The following is a 20,162-nucleotide window of genomic DNA, read 5'->3' on the forward strand; positions in this document are numbered from 1 at the left end:
AATCAGGGGCAGATTTAACCTTTCTGGAGCCCCAAGCAAAGTTATGTCCGGTGCACCTCTAAGCTTCAACCCCACTGCACCATTATACCCCACCACAACACTAAGCATCGCCACTGTTGTCCTGCTAAGCCTCCCTCACATCTTAGCAGTGCAGCCTGTATATAATCTTTCCTTTGTAATGGCCTGCAAGGGATTTATTTTAATTTGATGAAAACGTATATGGATGGCCACATCAAGGGCTGCAGTTACCAGTTATTCGTTCTAGATCTAGGGCAGCATGGTGGCTCAGTGGTTAGCACTGGTGACTTGCAGCACTGTTATCCTAGGTTTGAATCCGACCAAGGGCAACATCTGCATGGAGTTTGTATGTTCTCCCTGTGTTTGTGTGGGCATACTCCAGTTCCTTCCAAAGACATAATGATAGGGAACTTTCATTGTGAGCCCTGTGTCAAAATTTGGTAGTTACATCTCTATTCATTCTGTCAAAATGTGACCAGCTAGCTCTAATATTATGGGTTTTCCAGGATGATACAGGTTCAATGTATGATTGGTGGGGTCTGACGACCACCTCAGAAACTGACAGTCCTTGCCTGTTTCTCTATGTCTCGTACTGGACCTCAGCTGAGCTGGTAGCACTTCAGCAAGCACTGTGCCCTAATCTTTTTGCTGGTCAGTCTGGATTTTGGAGCTCAAGCCCCTTTTGATCTCACCTTGATGACCTGTCGTAAGGATAAACTCTTCGATATTGCAGATCGGCTAGTTGTAGGGGATGCCATCAGCTATCATCAACGCTGTTAGCAACTTCTTTCCTGAAAGCAACATTTTTGGTAATTTCAGCCATTACCATCTGTTGAGAGATTTGTGGTCGCTGTGCTCTACAAGGATGCATGTAGTACACCTAACAAGAGCTCTCTGCTTTTTAGGCCGTTCTTTGGCTAGCCCCTTTAATGTCCATGAATTGAAGTACGATTTTTTTAGCCTTGTCTTTCTTCCACATCTTTCTTGCCATAATCCATTAATGTGTTGATCTTTTCATCATCTGTCGTATATTAGGGTGAAATGAAATTCAGCATTGGCAGCTCATATCACAAGGTTATCTTTACAACAAGTAGCTAAAGCTTTGCAATGAATAACACATGTGGGACATTGCTAAATGGCCACTTTTTCCACCAGTATCACTCACTCCTGATGTCTTGTAAAAAAAAAAGAAAAAGTTTCCAGGACGTTGAAAGTGATTGCAGATCGTAGGGACAGTCCAAGGTTCTCCTTGTTTCAGTTATTGAAAACAACTCTTTCTGTTCTTTCATCAAACTGAACACTATTAAATCCATGATGGATTCCATGCAGGAATGTAAGTGTCATTTGGAAAGAAGGACCAGATGTTGGTTCTTTAATAGGTGACATTCTCCGCAATTCCCAGTCCAGATTTAAAATTGCAACCTATGATTTGTGATTTTTGTGCACTTTGTTGACTGTAAAAGAATGCACATACTTATAATATACAGCTTGGCGTCACCTTTGACTGTTTTTAATCATCAGCGTGTGCAGTTTATGAAGACATTCCCTAAAATAAGAAAAGAAGGATAGGGTTAAAAGGAATTGCCTGGATTATGTGTACACTATACTGGTTTTCATCATTAGTTTAGGCTAAAAACTCCAGTATGTCACAAAATAGCTTTTTTTTTTACCAAAATATAGCAAGGCTATGGAAACATATATTGATAGTATTATAGCAGTTATCCCATTAGGCCTGTCCATCAAGCCCTCTTTGAGAGGAGCAGAGAGCTGGCTTCAAGGGGTTAGTTTTGCCTGGGTGGACTCAAGCTGTCCATGTCTTTCGTTCAGTAGTCACCATGTAAGGTAGACTATGGAGGTCACCGTCCGGAACCACAGTTTGCTAACTCAAACCTGCCACCAATCTTCCAACACCACTACAGTTAGTAGATCTATGGCTATCCCTAGGTGTTCACCAGAGCCCGCCACAAGGCTGGATAGGCTTGGCTGCCCATGTTATGTCTTCAGAGTAAGGTGACAGAAGACTAATGGCAGACCTTACCAGATGACCAAACAGGAAACCAGAAGAGTAGTCAGCTAGCCAAGTTCAAAACCAAGAGAGTCAGTAGACACCAAATCAGCAGATGAGGAGTTATCAGGATTCAAACCAAAGTCGGTACACAGAAGATCTCAATCAAAAATAGGGGATGAGCGCTAAGCACAGTTGGAGATAATAAATGGGTTCCTGAGGAAACACATCTGTCTAGACAACTGTAAGGAATTTATACCGTAAAACAAAATATCAGGAGCATATACCTTAGATTTCTAGCAGGATAATGGCCAGTAATGATTATTACAGTTGACAAATAGGTCAGATACAAATATGGCAGACATATTGGATTTTGTTGGTTATTATTTAGTTTTTTTGTGGGTTGCCACTGTTTCATTTTGGAACCAAATTGTTGTTTTTTTTCGATTTTTCATAAAATCGTATATATATATTTGTTGGGGTATTCCCATTTTACACATTTATGACATATCCACAGGATTTGGCATACATTGCAGATAGGTTTGGTCACCTCTGGAGCCCTCTCATTTAAGCAGAATCGGGGAGTCATGGGGCCCCAATATATCGCTGATCCTAGACGCCTAGTTTTCGCATCAATATCACTGGAGAGGTGGGGTTCCCACATGCACACAGCTCTCCCTTTATTTTTTCTGTGTTGACTTGCCGTGTAGATTTGGAAATCCTTAGCATGTCAACTCTTTGTGCGAATTTTGTGCGGATTTTACGCAAGTAACATATGCTGATATTGGTGCAGATTTGATGTGGAAATGCGCAGAAATCCACACAAAGTCCATGCGGAATGCGTGCGCGTGTACCCTTAGGGTATATTCACACTGTGGATTCTGATGATGGAACTGATCTGCAAGCAGTATCCCGCTGAGGTTTCCTGTGGTGTCCGCATAATAACTGCGCCAAGAATGTATATGTCCATTCTTGGTGTGCTCTGGAAAACCACACGTGGCATGGACTCCCACTAACAACAATGGGGGATGGTTTCATTGTGGATACTACATGGTTCCTGCTCGGAATTTGCTCTGAGATCCATTGAAAAATCTGCTGTATGAACATACCCTTCTATTAGTGCTCGTTCACACAAACTTTTTTTTCCGTTCTGTATGCGGGCTGTTTTTTGCGTTCCGTATACAGTCCGTATACAGAACCATTCATTTCAATGGTTCCGCAAAAAAAACGGAATGTACTCCCACGTATGCATTCTGTTTCCGTATTTCCGTTTTCCCTTAGGGCTCGTTCACACGACCGCATGGCTTTTTCAGTGTTTTGCGGGCCGTTTTCAACGGATCCGTTTTTTGTTTCAGTAGTGTTTCCGGTTCCCTTCCGTTTCTCCGTTCCGTTTTCCCGTATGGCATATACAGTATACATCAATTACATAGAAAAAATTGGGCTGGGCTTAAAATTTTCAATAGATGGTTCCGCAAAGACTGAACGGATATGCAAGACATACGGAGTACATTCCGTATGTGTTCCATTTTTTTTGCGGATGCATTGACTTGAATGGAGCCACGGAACGTGATTTGCGGGCAAAAATAGGACATGTTCTATCTTTGAACGGAAAAACGAAATTCATATGGAGTACATTACGTTTTTTTTTAGTGGAACCATTGAAATGAATGGTTCCGTATACGGACTGTATACGGAACTTAAAAAACGTCCCGTATACGGAAAGCAAAAAACGTTCGTGTAAGGGCTCATTCACACGAATGTGTGAAGCCCGTGCCCGTGCTGTGGACCGCAAATTGCGGTCTGCAATGCACCGTCCGTGGGGCAGCCGCATGGGGATCGTGGACCCTTTCACTTGAATGGGTCCGTGATCCCTCCATTCCGTAAAAAGATAGAGCAAGTTCTATCTTTTTGCGGTGCAGAGGCACGAAACAGAACCCCAGGAAGCACTCCGTAGTGCTTCCGTAGTGTTCTGTTCCGTGCTTCCGTTCCGCATCTCCGGATTTGCGGACCCATCGAAGTGAATGGGTCCGCATCCGTGATGCGGAATGCACATGGAACGGTGCCCGTGTACTGTGCAAATGCGGTCCACAATACGGCAACGGGTAGCATACGTTCGTGTGAACAAGCCCTGAACGAGGGGAAGATCACACAAAGGATTTTGAAAATGTGCTGAAAAAATCTGCTTCATATTTTTTCAGCTTCCCTTTCATTTTAATGGGAGAATCAGGGTGGATTTTGCTACAAGGTAGAGCATGCTGCTTCTTTTTTGCACACCGTTTTTTTCAGCGTGAAAAAAAAAGAAGCTGGTTCTACCTCCAATTGAAGTGAATGGGAGGCTTTTTAGAGGTGTTTTTCTGGCGTGGAAAACGCATGGAAAAAAATGTCAAAGAACGTTGTGTGAACGGGCCCTTAGGGTTTCCTCCCATGCAGCAGATTTTGTTGCAAAAAATTTCTGCAACCGAAAATCTGTTCTATTTATCTGAATGAGATGAGCTCGCCGCCAAAACAAGCCCAATTCAGGTGAATGGAACTGATTTTCATTCTCGGAAATTTCTGCAACAGAATCTGGTGAGTGGACCCTCGTTAATTTGGCACAGGATCTCTACCGGATCAGCAGAAATTCTAGACATTTAGCTGCAGCATCATTAGTTCACTTCTACCGCGCATACGGTATTGGGTATATTGTAACCCGCTTATCGGCTAGTATTAAGTATTCCTCAGTGGCAGGTGTGCTAGCAAAGTTGGCTTTTTCTTTTTTGTTGTTTTGGAGCCAGGTGGTTGACTCATATCCAGTAATAATAACAGGCCTTGGTCCCCTGCCATCACCGTAAGCTGCTGTAATAAAGTTTATAGAACTGACAGATGAGGCCTTACTTTTCTATTACCACTTACCAAAGCCAAGATTTCAAACTACGAAACGCAAATCTGGTCACAGATACTATGCAGCCCGTAAGCAGATCTCTACCACACTGCGTTTCAGGATGGCAGGCGTACAGTTTGGCCCAGCATCTGCTCACATCTGTTTTACTGGTTCCACTGGCCTGTATTATTGATATGCTAGAAAGGTCTTGGAGTCCTGTGGTCAAATCAGGTCATGTTCAGGCAAAGAGGAGAGGTTATATACTGAAGCTATACTGGAAACAAATGAATGTGTGCATAAATCGGGAACGTACAGATACGAGATCCAGGAAAGCATTACATAGAAAGTTATGGAAAGCAGAAAAGAAAAAACATAGGGAGAGATTTATCAAAACTGGTGTAAAGTAGAACTGGCTTAGTTGCCCATTGCAACCAATCAGACCGATCCTTTCATTTCCCAAAGGAGCTCTGAAAAATAAAAGGTGGAATCTGATTGGTTGCTATGGGCAAGTAAGCCAGTTTTCCTCAGCACCAATTTGAATAAATCACCCCCATTTTTTATTGAGAATTTTTAGGCATAGTTACCCAAGGCAAAGGGGAGATTTATCATCTCTTGCGCCCGAAAAATGGCTTGTAAAAGTTGCAAGCTGTGTGTTTTTTGACTTTTCTTTTTGAAAAAAAAGTCACAAGTGCATCTTTTTACCACTTCTCCAAAAAGGGGCGTGACAAGGATGGGAAAGGGGCGTGGCCAACATCCGAGACAAATTACCGTAATCTTCATTTACACCAGTTTTCTGGTGCCAATGAAGCCAGAAATCTACAGCAGCTCCGAGCTGTCGTAGATTTCTGTTTAGGTGCACAGTCTGCAGGAGGATGCACCCAATTTATGACGAGGCCTGCACCTTATCATAAATTAGGTGTTTCCTCCGGCGGCGCAGACGATATCAAGACTGGCGCAGAAAACCTCCCCATGGTGTTCATCTTTTGCAGCAGACTATAATCTGGGATTGCATAAATGGAGTCTGTCACTTCCAGATTGATTTCAGAGTAGGCATACCTCCATCTTCTTATCCTGGGAAATGCCTCTTTTTATTTTAATGCAGATAGGGTTTTCAGCGCACTGTGGGCAGGGACTCTCTGTTTGGTGCACCATTGCACCGCCAGTAATGCCACCCAGGATCTCGCCCACTTGTTTGATTGACAGCCCCTTAAATTTCAGAGCACGACATGGCTTAGGCTACTTTCACATCTGAGTTCTTGCTGGATCTGGTCATCATGGATCAGCAAAAACGCTTCCGTTAGGGTAATACAACCGGCTGCATCCGTTATGAACGAATCCGGTTGTATTATCTCTAAAAGGACCACGACAGTGTAAGTCAATGGTGCCAAATCCGTTTTCTCGGACACAAAAGAAAACGGTTTTGATGCCGGATCTGTCTTGGGCATTTTAGAGATAATAAAAACCGCATCCCACTCCCTTTTTTTTTGTCCTGCATGGGAACTCAACCATACGGAATGGAATGCATTCTGGTGCATTCCGTTCAGTTCAGTTTTGTCCCCATTCATTGTCAAACGAAAGCATTTTCCTCAATACCGGAAAGGAAGAACGCTGATGTGAATGTAACCTTATGCTCTAATATTGAGAGGTGTGGATAATGTCCCCGCCATGTGCACGTCATCCTCCTGTTGGGCACTGCCGTAGAGCCTCCCCTGTATGATTAAAGCGCTTCAGCGGAGAGCGGCGTTTAGTTTCAGGGATGGTTCAGATTTGTTGTTAGGCCCCATGCAGATGAGCGTGAGCGAATTAGGTCCGGATGCGTTGTGGATGCGTTCAGTGAAAAATGCGCAGTTTTGCAAGCAAGTTCATTCAGTTTAGTATGCGATCTCGTTCAGTTGTTCAGTTTTTATCGCAGGGGTGCAATGCGATTTATTTATCTATACAAACAACATCTCTTAGCAACCATCCGTGAAAAACGCATTGCATCCGCACTTGCTTGCGGATGCGATTTTCACGCAGCCCCATTCACTTCTATCGGGCCAGCGTTGCGGGAAAAACGCACAATATAGATCATGCTGCGATTTTCACGCAACACACAAGTAATGGGTGAAAACCAACGCTCATGTACACAGACCGATTGACATGAACGGGTCCGGATTCAGTGCGGGGCAATGCGTTTGCATCACGCATTGCACCCGCGGGGAATACTCGCTCGTCTGCAAGGGGCCTTATGGTTTCAGACTGTTTATTGCTTCGAGTCCAAAGACAAATCTTCTTCTGTATAAATACATTTCTGTTGATACAAGTTAATTTTTATGAAGATGTTTAATGAATGTGGTTGGGATCAGATCACATCTGCTTAGATGGTGTTTTGCATCACCAATGACTGTGTGATTAGATTGGGGAATCTACCAAGGCATCGGTGAACGCAGAACAGTGCAATTAGTTAGATGTAAACATGTTATCCCAGATTTACAGTGTATGTGCCTTACTGTCCTGTTAGGTTCTGCATGATGTCTGCCGTCTGCTCAGATTTCTGTCCATGTCTCTGGCACAACCGTCATGTCTTTCTCACCATTTAGATAAAGGACATATTAGGGCTCTTTATAGTCTCCGCTCAATGTACAGATGTAGGAGAGATGAGCAATAATTTGGCACAGGTCGTTGTGACCTCACTTTGCATCTGGTTTTCGGTTATCTAGAAAGCGCTCTTCCAGGCATCTTGTTGACGTGGGTCTTTTTTTTGGTGTAGGGGGTCTTAAAGACAATGCTCCCTGGGAAAAATATGCAAATTAGCTCTCCGCTAGTGCCACCTGCAGGTAGAAAAGAAAAAGAGACAGGCTCTTTATAGTGAGGAACGTCCTGACTTAGGCAAGCCTGGCCTGTGGTGGAGCTTCTCAACTTAGGGGGTTGCTCTAGGAGCGCAACACCCACCCCTGGCCTGTAGTGTAAACCCAGCACTCAGCCTATCGTCAGCATAGGGCATCACTAGCTATGACTTGGTAGAGGCTGGTCGACCCCTTTTAAAGACCATTGAAAGATGGTGAAAGATATTTGCCAAACCAGAGACATTCCTCTGTAGACAGCACTGTTTGAGAGTTTCAGAGGGTACTGGTTGGATGGGTGAGAGGCCTATCATGCAGATCTTGGGGTTCTCTTCTGCTTTGTATTGTGGAGAAGGAAGAACTGTGAAACGGCTTTCTACAGATGTCTATGGTTCAGAATAGATGATTTCCCTCGTTATGTTTCAAGGCACTTCAATGGACATCAACTTGCAGGGTATCTACATATAAGCAACACTGGAGAGACCATTTTCTTCCTTCTGAAGAAGAGCTAAATTGCGTGGGGTTTTTTGATCCATTGTGTTACTTTTTTTTTCAAATTCTAATACACCAGATACCATATAACTTGTACATTTTGGAAGGAGGAATCTAAGGTCCAAGCAAGCAGTTTAGCAGCACAGTCATGTTTAGCTTATGGTACGATTTAAGTATATGACGAATAATCACAGTACACATGGGTGTAACTAGGGTCCTGTGGGTCCCAAGACAAATTTTGGACCTGGGCCTCCTACCATGTTTCGTTGATTTGTGAGACCCAATGGTGTTGCTAGGGTTTTTAGCGATATATCTTAGGGTGGGTTCACATCACGTTTTATGCCTCTGCTTGACGTATACGTTACAAAAAAGAAAACAAAACCACAGCACACCACGTTCTTGTATCCTGCACAGTCCAGTAAAAAAATTTATACTTTTTTTTTACAATGGTAAAAAGAGTAAACTTTTTTTTTTTTTTTTTACAGTGGAACTCTATAGTGAAGTCTGAGGCATGTGTTTAACGTATACGTTTTTTGTATACAATCAAAGGATGGGAAAAACGTGATGTGAACCAACCCTTAGGAATGCAGATATAGTTGAAACTGGCGCTTGTTCAGGGATCTGGGTGGGCCTCTGGGCCCCCTTCCCCTCCGCACCTGGTCGCAGTAGCACCCAATGCATCCATAATGGTTATGCCACTGACCATGCACTGCACTTGTAGCCCCTAAGATTTACGCTCAGCACTGCTACATTTGAGCATATACTATATACAGTATGTGTTCATTTTCTATGTTTTTATCCATTTGTTTTTGTACAGTTTACGTTAATCGATATAATACCTATGATCTTCTAATGGCCCTTGAAAGATGTCTTTCTTTGTATTACAAGCGTCTTTTTATAGCAACCTTTGTTTAATTGGAATATGTCCGGAAATCTGCCAAGGTGTGTGCACCGGTCATTGTATATAGATGAAAGCCTGACAAAAGGGCATCATGCTGCCACCAAAGAAGTGTTTCTGCTGGCTCACTTGAGCGCTGGAAGTAGGGTTGACACATCTCTTGTTAGATATCTGTGTAGGTACATTTGAGAGTTGTCCATCTCACCTCTTCTTGGAGAGAAAACATGTAATCTGTTCCTGATGTGGTTTTCATCTTCATTCACTCTAGTGATGTGTTTTCAGAGGTATCTTAGCGGTCCACATCTGTTGAGCAGAAGTTCAGAAGCTTTGTATTCTTTGGGTAATGTACTATGTCCTTCGTACCCTTTTAGAGGAATCAGGCAGCCACAATTCTAGGCCCAGCTCTGTTGCTGTACTTTACACTACTGCTTAGATGTGTCTTCATGGTATAGGTATATTTAACTTTGCAGGTACCTTGCTTGGCTATTTATTTTATAACTGGAGTGGTCATCTATTTTATATTATTGTGCAAATATGTGAAGAAATATGATGTTCAAAATGGCCTTCACACAGCCCAGGTTTTGTTGCAGAAAGTTTCTGCAACTGAAAGTCAATTCAGGCTTGCAGAAATCCATGTGCTCGCCATTAAAACAGCCTCATTCACATAAATGAACTGATTTCAGCTGCAGAAATTTCTGCAACAAAATCTGCCGCGTGCGAAGGTGCCCATATAGTTTCAGCAAGTGCCGATTTGTTAAGAAGCATAACTAGACATAACCTAATTATATAATTAAAGGGGCTGTTTCACTTCAGATAATAGCATTTATTTTGTACAGGAATTTAATACAAGGCACTTACTAATGTATTGTTATTGTCCATATTGCTTCCTTTGCTGGCTGGATTCGTTTTTCCATCACATTATTCTCTGCTTGTTTCCATGGTTACGACCACCCTGCAATTCATTAGTGGTGGTCGTTCTTGCACACTATAGGAAAAAGCGGCGACCCCTCTGATGGCCAGGACTATGGCACTGCACATAGGCTAGTGCTTTTTCCTGTAGTATGCAAGCACGACCACCACTAATGGATTGCAGGGTGGTCGTAACCATGGAAATGAGCAGTTTATAATGTGATGGAAAAATGAGCGCTATACCATAGTATAAATATCAGGGCCGTATGTTGGTCTAATATGCCACCACCGCCATACATTGAAAGAATATTATACTGTATAGTTCGAAAGTATCAAATATCACCATATAGGGCTCAGATAATTCTGGCATACAGTCACCTAATAACAACTCCAGACATAATGTATACAGTGTCTAAATTGAAGTGTGCATGTTAATCGGTAGGTTGGCTATCTTATTGCTATGTCGAGCTATGCCAGTATAAGAGCTCTGTCAAGTTTATTGGTAACACATTTAAAGGGGTTTTCCGGCAGGAAAATGTTGATGACCTATTCTAAGAATCTAATTCTAATCTACTTCTGATTGGTTCGGGTCCGACTCTCAGCACCGCCGCCGATCCGGTGTTTGAATAGGACGCAGCACTCCTTTTCAAACAGCTGCTCGGTGGCACTGTCAGAAGTTGAAACCCCACTGATCAGATACTGAGGAACTATCCTGAGGATAAATCGTCAATATTTTACTCCCAGACCACCCCCTTTAGTTATGATCTGGTTGGAGCAGTCAGTTAAGAGATATGATGATCTATTGTCCCACTAGGTATCACAAGGCTCTACCGTTCATTATGATGAAAGAAGCCTCTCCATGAACACACACACAGAAGTACAGGTCCTTCCTCTCGAAAACGAACCCCTGCTACAATGGACCACGAAGAAATATGGGGCCGTTACGTCTTTTACAGAAATGAAAATGACCAATTATATTGACATCAGAGTGGGTGAAGGTATGATGCGTTATTATTATTTACTACTACTATATATAATTATTACTACTACTATTTATACGGTAATTATTACTACTACCAGGCTCGGTCTGACCCACAGGGGTACAAGTGAATCCTTTGGTGGGCCCCTGAGCAAGGTGGGCCCGTAGCCCCCCACCCCCTGCACAAGTGACACATAACACAGTAGACTTACTGCACTACATACATATATTCAGTGTTCAGCACCTCAAACAGCCCATGTTAATATAAAAAAGTTATAGATTATTATAGAAAGTCCCCAGTTTATTATAGACACGATCAGAGCTGAGATGACTTCTAGGTATAGAGGAAAGCTGCCAGTGTCCTCTTCTCCCCAGGACCGACCTTCTCAAAGTCGCTGCAGGAACCCCCACATTCAATCATCTGGTAGCATCTTGCTGCTGTGTGAGCAGGAAATATTTGAATGTATCTGTACAGTGGGCGCCAAAAATACATTTTACCGGTGGGCCCTAGGCACCCCAGTCCGACACTGACTACTACTATGCATTATCAGTCATAAGACATGAGCGATGTTCAATGGTGCCCATTGTCTATAATGTGCTCCACTGGGTTTCCCTCGGGAAGCCCAAAACTTTACCAGACACAATAGTGCAGCATGTTGTGTGCTTTTGTCCAGCTTTTTTATTTTTTTTATGGAATCTGCGACAGAGCCTCCAAAATGAACGAAGCCTAAAAAAAGCATTGTAAAGAGAAATCTAAATGTTCTCTTTTAGATTCCTCTTTTCCTGAAACGTGCAACATCCAAAAGAGTTTTCTGTCTCTGAACTATCTTGGACGTTACCTGGAACCTCAGTTTGCCGAAGGCTGTGTCTTAGGAGCAGAGGAAGAAAGATTGGTTTACATCATAGAGTTGGATTCTCCAAGTGCCAAACCGTACAGGTAAAATTAGCAGAACACTGTTTTAATTAAGGATTCTTTGGATGCACTTGACTGATTCAAGCAGTGCAGGTGACTTTTTTGTAAGCTCCATTTCTATGGAAACTGGAACTTTTTAAGCTATGGTACCTGAAGTCATGTGATGTCTTAGTGCACTTTAAGGTCTATATACTGGCTCCAACAGTGGTGTCATCCTACTGTAGGGCCTGACTAATCCCAGGAGCCATGTACAGTAGCTAATTCTCCTAGAAAATAGATTCTTGCAGCTGTTTGGTTTATTTCCAATTAATGTCTATGAAAGTTTTATTGCCTGGCCGCTAAAAATAATCAAAATGGCTTCTGGAGTGGTGAAAATGGTTACAGAATTCTATGCTACTTTGTCCATCCCTGTCCTACTAGTAAGAGATCAAATAGTTTTCACTCTGAATCTATGATTTGCCTACAGTATATAGCAGCATTAGGTTTGACATCGGAGGTGGATCTCCCTATACACATCCTGTAAGGGGCAACGGGCCCCAATCCTTCCTGACAAGGAAATAACTTAATAAAGCCCTATTCACTTAGCATTTTCCCTTTAAGTTCAGCATATACATGAGGAATGCTCCTGGCACACATATTAAACATATACATAGACCCTCATTCACCTGACAGAGGTCAAAAAGTGTCCTTTAAACCTCTTTCAGACTGGTAAAAGCTGGCATCACCTTTTCTTTGCTGTATTGGAAAGTGTACCACGTCAAAAAATGTATACTCATGGTATACATATGGCATACAGTGGCATATGTCAGGCCTATTCCTATTGCGCATGTTTGTGTATTACCTACATGTAAAAGGGAAAACACAATGGGGCATTTTCATTAAGATGTCCCCTTGAAACTGAAGATCGTCACATGAAATGTGCCTATTTTGTGCATCTTCTGGTGTCTTAAAGTGGTTGTTCGATTACGACAGCATCACTTATTTACAGGATAAGGAGTAAGTGTCTGATCAGCAGGGGCCTGGCTTCTGGGTTCTCCGGCAATCTTCTTGCATAGAGCAAGAGAAACATATGCTTTTCCACTACTCCATTCAACTCTATGGGACTGATGGAGACGGCCAAGTACAAGTGCTTGGCTATCACCGGCAGCCCCTTAGAGCTCACATGGGTGACTTCTGTTTCGTTCAAATTAGAGAGAACAGGCCTCCGTTCTCGTGATCGGAGGAGACCCCAGCAGTTGGACCTCTGAAAATCAGAAACTTACCGCCTTTTCTGTGGGTTGTTGATAAGTTGTGTTAATGGGGCAACCCCTTTAAAAGTTGGTAAATTTGTTGGACTGCTGTTGACTACATCACATCCCATCTGTCTTTTATTGACACTAAAAGAGGCTAGAAGATTGAAAAGTTACCAATGATAGCACAAATATGGCAGGTACTATATAATTTGTGACCTGTTAATGTCACAAAACTATCACAAAACAAGTAATAAAGACCCCCCTTTATGTGAACAGAACATAAATTGCATACGAGGAGCCCTCTACAGTCTTTGTCTGCATCTGATCCCCGTTTGTTGGAACATAATTAAATCATGTGCATAAAATGCCGGCCTTATAGTTTGTTAATGGGGACTGATATTAATAATGCACAAATTCTTTATTTTGTACTGTATACGTTTAAGTCAAGAATAATGGCATCAGGAGAGCCTGTGTGGAACATCTGTTTTCGATTTCCAGAACATATTACATTGCCAAACTGTAATTGCCATTGAATGTGAAATTGGAGGTACCAGGCAGCTGGCCGCCTTGGTACATGAAACACCCAGTATATTTTTAGTCTCTAGCATTATCATCTTTTGGTTTTTCTGTGCTTTGAATGAGATGCCCTCAATATTTTTTTAAGTTACCCTGGATTCAAACTTGGCTAACTCTGTGTTTAATGACAGTTCTGGGTGCCAAGTCGTCAGAGGTCCCCTAGAGCTGGACAGGATTTATTACCGTGATTTCAAAGAAAAACCCTTTGCCACCAGAACTTAGTAATTACCAATTATAATGATTATCAAATCTTATCTGTGACCATAAAGGAGGGGATGTTTTCCTATTCGCCAAATGATCTTTGTTAAAATTGGAGGATAAAGTCCACACCATCTGTAAGTTCTTACAGGCATGTAGCAAATTATATGTCTTGCGTTGTCTACTTATTGACTTAGACAACACCTCTTGACAGTTCTTTATACGTCTTTGAACTTCTAACTTTATTACTTATCACTCGCATTTCATCTCATCATTGAGCTTTTCAGGCCTTGGCTCAAACCATCTCTGATTATTGTTTAACCTAACTACATGTCAATCTGTTATCAGTCAGGAGATTCAATTTGTCCATGCTTTGTTAGAACGGTCTGGTTCGCACATGTTTGTTCTCTGGCGAGAATCTAAATGTTTAATTGGTTGAGGAGATGCTGGATCACAATGCATTCATCTGAGAAGCATTCCTCTTTCTATCTGACTTTATTTTGCTTATGTAGTTCATTTCAGGTCGACATAATCATTGACATCAGTCCACGCCATCCAGATGTCACTCTTGTCAAGAATCTTGTCCTTATCCTCAAGTGTAAAAAATCAGTCAACTGGGTTATCAGGGTGAACAATGTCAAGGGAAAAGTGGAAATCTTGGTATGTTTCTTCTTCTTTTTCTCTTTTCTCCAATATTGTATGTGTTTTGAATGAGAAAAGGGGGTAAATCGCTGCCAGACAGCTCCTCGAGAACAAAAGAATTGGGCATGTTGAAATCCAGCTGCCTAGTCCTTCTCGTTCCCGACTTCTGCCATTGGGGGGAGAGTTGGGAAGCTCCCATACACATGATGGTTGGCTGACCCTGACGAATTTGGAGATTTTGGCCAACAATAATCTAATGGGCATGACCAGTTTTAGTTACTCAGGACTGCACAGAATATACCAGGTAAAAATTCAGTGCGGTGCAGCCCCCCCTCTGGTACAAAAAGCATTTCCAATAAAAACATTAGTTGCTAGTTATACTGTTTCCTAATATAATCTGTAAGTTGCTCCAAATGTTGAATCTTGCCATGGTAATTCAGACATTAAAGTCCGACCACATTAGAACTTTATATTGGTCATACAGTCATTCTTCATGCATGCTCCTGAAAACAGGCAGGAAATTAAACCACCAAAGCTCAAATGTTCCATACATGATCTTCTCAGGAGAAGACCAGCTTCCCATTCTTGTTGAAAGATTGCTAACATTTCACTTACAATAACATACATTCTGTCACCTCCAAGGGCTCATCTTATCTAAAGTATGACCCTATCTGTAGATGAACTTATTTATAGTTTTCTAAATGTAGCCTATAAATCCTAGTTATTTATTGCTTTATCAGCGCTGCTAATTGATTTGATCCTACAAAAGTGTGAAGTTTCCATGTAATATGTAGATTGTCGAAGGACTCCTAATCCTCCGGTAATGCACCACAGATATTAGTCTACAGAAGATAACATGGCAGAGATAGTTGTCTACATAGAGGGCTACAAACAGTAATGTAGAATGTTGATCCTGGGTTCTACATCTGTTGGCCTAGAGGAGTCGGGAAGGAATCTATTAGTGATAGATAATGATTAGACTGTGCTTCTGTGACCTCCGCAATGCCTCACCATATAAATAATACTGTCAATGTGATTTTTTTTACATTCTTTCTGGATTACTTTTAGTTTTGTATATATAAAAGGTTGAACCAAGTATGGCTAAGTTCACATCTCCATTTGGTAAATCCAGTAGTCATTCGCAGCAGAGGCACCGGATCCCCATTTACAATAATGGGATGTGGCAGGTTTTCAGCATAAATGCCAGGTTTCTGCTGCAATAATACCACATTATTTCTCCAGCAGAAAGCCAGCCTCTATGCTGGAAACCCACCAGATCCCAATATAGTGAATGGGGATCCGGAAGTGCCCACCGGTGTCCAGCTGTGCCGTATACAGTAATTCTAATAGTTGGCTCCTCTGCCGAAACAGACTACCAGATTAACCAAACTGAGATGAAAACGAGGCCAAAGGTCTTAGTTCATTGTAAACCTTTTGTAAACCTCTAATGTAACTTTTCTTCAAGGTGTACAAATTAGGCTTTTTGGTAATTTTTGGCTCATAACACATAAAAGGCGCCTACAAATAATAAAATCCATAACAATAACAATAAATTAAACACTATTAGAATTAGAATATAGTCAATTGAGAAAACTTGTTTTGGTCAATCAAATTAAAATGTGGATGTGTCCGCTTTAGCTATATGTGTATCATGACAGCTCCCACTAGGTTGGTCACCCACCTTTGAAGACCTAAATGGCCAATCTGCCCAGTTTTGCAGTAATAAGGGAGTGGGAGATGTATAGGCAGATTAGACATGCATTCTTTGGGAAAAACAAATTGGTCATAGGTATAAAGGCAGATATTTTGGTGGCGACCCAGTTTTTTCTTGAAACTGATATAAGCACTTGTGACAAACAGAAGTGCTAACAACCTGGTAAATGAAAAATACTCAAGGATATTGATTTACAGGTGTTTTAGTTTTTTTTTGTTAAATGGAAGGTGACCTGCTCAGCAGTCTAGAGTAGACAGTCAGATTGGTTTATCTTCTTCCCCCAGTGGGCAGTAGTGTTTATTTCTTATGTGGCTTCATGTTATTTTTGGTCAGTGTGAACCATGGAGATCTGCTCTATTGCCGTCAGCTCTTGTGGGCTGTATCAGCACAGCATGAACTACGGCTGACCTTAGATGTTTCCACTCCAGATTTCTTTGACTTACATCTGGGTCTTCTCGACCTTGCAGCTTCGTGATTAGCTTTTACCATAAATATCTAAAAGTTTTAAAAAAATTATTATATATATATATCTTTGCCTTACCATGAGTTGGATTTTTTGTCATCTACCGTTAACCCTCTCAGATGCCTTAGTATTGCTCATTTTTCAGATATCATGTACTTCACAGCATGCAGTATCACTAGAGAGAGGAAATCCCCATCAGTTGTTTTTTTTCCAAGAAAACTACATTTTGATTTTATTAATTTTTTACTACACTTTTGGAAGCATTTGCACTCATTTATGTGATTCTCATCTTTTCTTCCTATGTGCGTGGTTATTAACATTCTCTAGTTCTTCAGAGGGAGTCATAGGGCAACTATAATTTGCAAGAACTACAGTACATGTTGCAACATATACTCTTCCAGTAAGAAGTGCGGTGACTGGTATTCCTACACCGGCTACAGATAAGCTCAGCCTGCTGTAAGACTTTGTTATCCATATCTACATTACCTTTTAACTTTTTTGAAAGTGAAAAACTGAGCATCCATCCAGTGCGTCATCCATGGAGCATAAAAATCTACTAGAAATAAAAATAAATGTAGAGTCGCTGGTATAAGTAAAATACATTTCCCACTTTTTTCATCCTAATCTATTACATATAACTATTAATAAGGTACATTAGTTCTGGCTGGAAAACGGTCAGTCTCAGCATGTTTCACTCTGCTTTCAGTACCTGATCTCTATATTTAGGCCAGGAGTAGTAATATATACATTCATATTGGCAAGAACTACCAGCCTTTCTTCTCTGTGTGAAGAGATAGAGTTCCCGTGAACATGTCAGGATATGTAATAACTCTATAAAGGTCTTGTTCCACCAGCTTTCACATATTTACATAGCTATTTTGCTTGTACTCAGTTTTTTGGGTAGATTGGCACAAAGGGGTTGTCCGAGATTCTGATATTGATGACTATGTTCAAGGGGTTGTCTAACTTCAGCTAATAACATTTATTATATGGAGGAAGTTAATACCAGGCACTTACTGATGTATTGTGATTGTCCATATTGCTTCTGTTGCTGGCTTGATTCATTTTTCCATCACATTATACGTTGCTCGTATCCATAGTTTATACACTATAGGAAAAAGCACCAGTCTATATGAGCTCCCATGGTCCCGGCCACCAGAGAGGCTGACGCTTTTTCCCCTATAGTGTGCAAACACGACCGCCACTGATGGATTCCAGGGTGGTTGTAAGTTGTAACTATGGAAATAAACTGTGTATAACTTGATGGAAAAATTAATCCAGCCAGCAAAGGAAGCAATATGGACAATCACAATACATAAGTAAGTGGCTTGTAATAACTTTCTCTACATGATAAATGCCACTTGCTGAAGTGAGACAACCCCTTTCAGGAACGGTTATTAATATCAGATCGGCGGGGATCTAACACTTCGGACCCCAGCTGCCCAGCTGTTTGAGGAGGCCCCGATGCTCCTTATCAAGATGCTGCTTATCGAGCACAGTGTCCTCCATTGGATAGCTACAGTGCTTGGGCTTTGTGACTGATGAATGTGACATCAGTGACCAAGGAAGAGGCTGTGGGGCATACTGGAACATCGCGGCCTCTTCAACAGCTGATTGATGAGGTCAGTCATGAGGATAGGTCATCAATATCAGAATGTCAGAGGAGTTTTAGAGGGTTTTTCCGGGATTTGGTCCTTTTTAAGTAGCATGTGGTACCAAATGAAAGAATCAAATAACCTCCTCCCCTCCTTCAGCAGTGATGTGTCCCCAGGTGGCACGTTACTGCTGGGTCACGTGCCACTTGGGGACACATTACCACGAAGGCCATTGATCAGCTGCATCAGTGCATGGGACCTCGTCTGTACCTCTGCTGAAAGTAAACAAGCCAGAGACCGAAATATTGCTGAACAGAGCCAGGGCGCCGGACCCCAGCTTGGGAAGCAGGCATGATTCTTTCATTAGGTACCACACACAGGGGCTATTTAAAAACGGTCCAAATTCTGGAAAAACCCCTTTAAAGACAAGTGATTATTGTACAAAAGATCTGAATGTCTTCAATGGTTCCTACCAGTGTCCGTACGTGTAAACTTGTTACTCCAAACTCCAGCAAAAGCTTTTAAAGCAAGGATCTATTAAACGCACAACCTTTTCTTCTAATCAGCAAAAATTTCACTTTTGTGAATGGAAACATTTTAATTTTAGCATGGACTTTAACTATTGGTGACGCCCATGCATTAACATGTTCTGTCTGGTGAGGGCCTAGAAGAAAACCATTGAGGAGCCCTAGTTTAGAGGACCTGTCTACCATGCTAAGGATATAGGGGAAATGTGCAGGCTATTTCCATTTCTTGAAAGTACTAATGTGAAGAATTGGAAAACACACAAAAATAGCCCAAAACATTCAGACAGCCTCTTATATCTTGGGGCCCGGAGTCCCCTTTAATAGCACTAGCTGCATTGCTCGCACTGATAAGCGATTGACAGAGGAACGCCTTTCATCCTATTTCATTATTTAGAGGTGATACATTGAAAAGGACAAATCATGTAAATTTTTGGAGAAATAAGGCATGCATGAAAATTCTTTCCATACCAGCTTGAAAATGTTCCATTTGCAAGAATACGATTAGGGGCCATGAAGCTCAAGCAGTTGTTGAGGAGGAGACGCATTTTAGTTGAGACGAAGGATGGAGTGGGCGTAGCATTTAAACTGGATATTTAGCGTACCTGATGATCCACTCTATACAGAACGAAGCTCCAACAGATGTGAAATATAAAACTTCCCTCTCTCCTCTAATCCGAAACAGAAAGAGTAAGGCCATAAATATTTTCACAGATGGTAGTCATTGAGTTAAGCAATGCAGATTTTATTTACACACAGAGCGGAGGACCGAATGGCATTATTTACATATCGAATGCTGGTCTGTTATTCAAGGAAATGGGGACCTTAGAAGCGGGTTCTATGTTAGGAGGTCTCAAGTGAGTTTGAGCTCACTGATTGTGGGAATTGAGAAGTTAAGAAGCCGTTCCATTAGTGATCAAACAGTCTGTTCCAGCATTAGCTTCTAAAATCCTCTTCCTTCTCAGCAATTTTTATGTACCCTAATTAGCACAACGGGGCCTCAAATGAAACTCGCAGTGGGGCCTCCACCATACCATGTGCGTGTGTCAGTGTATAGCTGGCTTTTAACCCAGCTGTAAAATGTACATGTAGTAATCAGAGGAGTTCCATAATTGGTGTTCTCTGCTCTGTCTGCTCTTGGACTTGAGATATTTCAGATTGTCTACAAATTCTGTGCCAAAAACGAGGACCAGATTATGTAAATTTATTGAGATGCCAGAGTTAGACCATCCCTTTATGTTAGATTTCCCTACAGATCTTACATTGGATGTGGAAGGATACTGGTAGCCTGCCTTCATAGGTCCTAAAATTGGAATGGGACC

General features: G+C 41.7%; 1 protein-coding gene across 3 annotated transcripts in view; it reads left to right on the forward strand.

Moving 5' to 3' along the window:
- Positions 1–20,162, forward strand: part of TGFBR3 (transforming growth factor beta receptor 3) — a 200,036-nt gene that overhangs the window by 126,508 nt on the left and 53,366 nt on the right. For all 3 annotated transcript variants that reach the window (XM_040408413.1, XM_040408414.1, XM_040408415.1), the window contains exons 5-7: positions 10,819–11,002; positions 11,755–11,920; positions 14,415–14,562. In XM_040408413.1, the coding sequence (XP_040264347.1) occupies positions 10,819–11,002; positions 11,755–11,920; positions 14,415–14,562 (498 nt within the window). The remainder of the gene's footprint in view (positions 1–10,818; positions 11,003–11,754; positions 11,921–14,414; positions 14,563–20,162) is intronic.

This window comes from Bufo bufo, chromosome 9, assembly GCF_905171765.1.
Source record: "Bufo bufo chromosome 9, aBufBuf1.1, whole genome shotgun sequence".
NCBI classification, from domain to species: domain Eukaryota; kingdom Metazoa; phylum Chordata; class Amphibia; order Anura; family Bufonidae; genus Bufo; species Bufo bufo.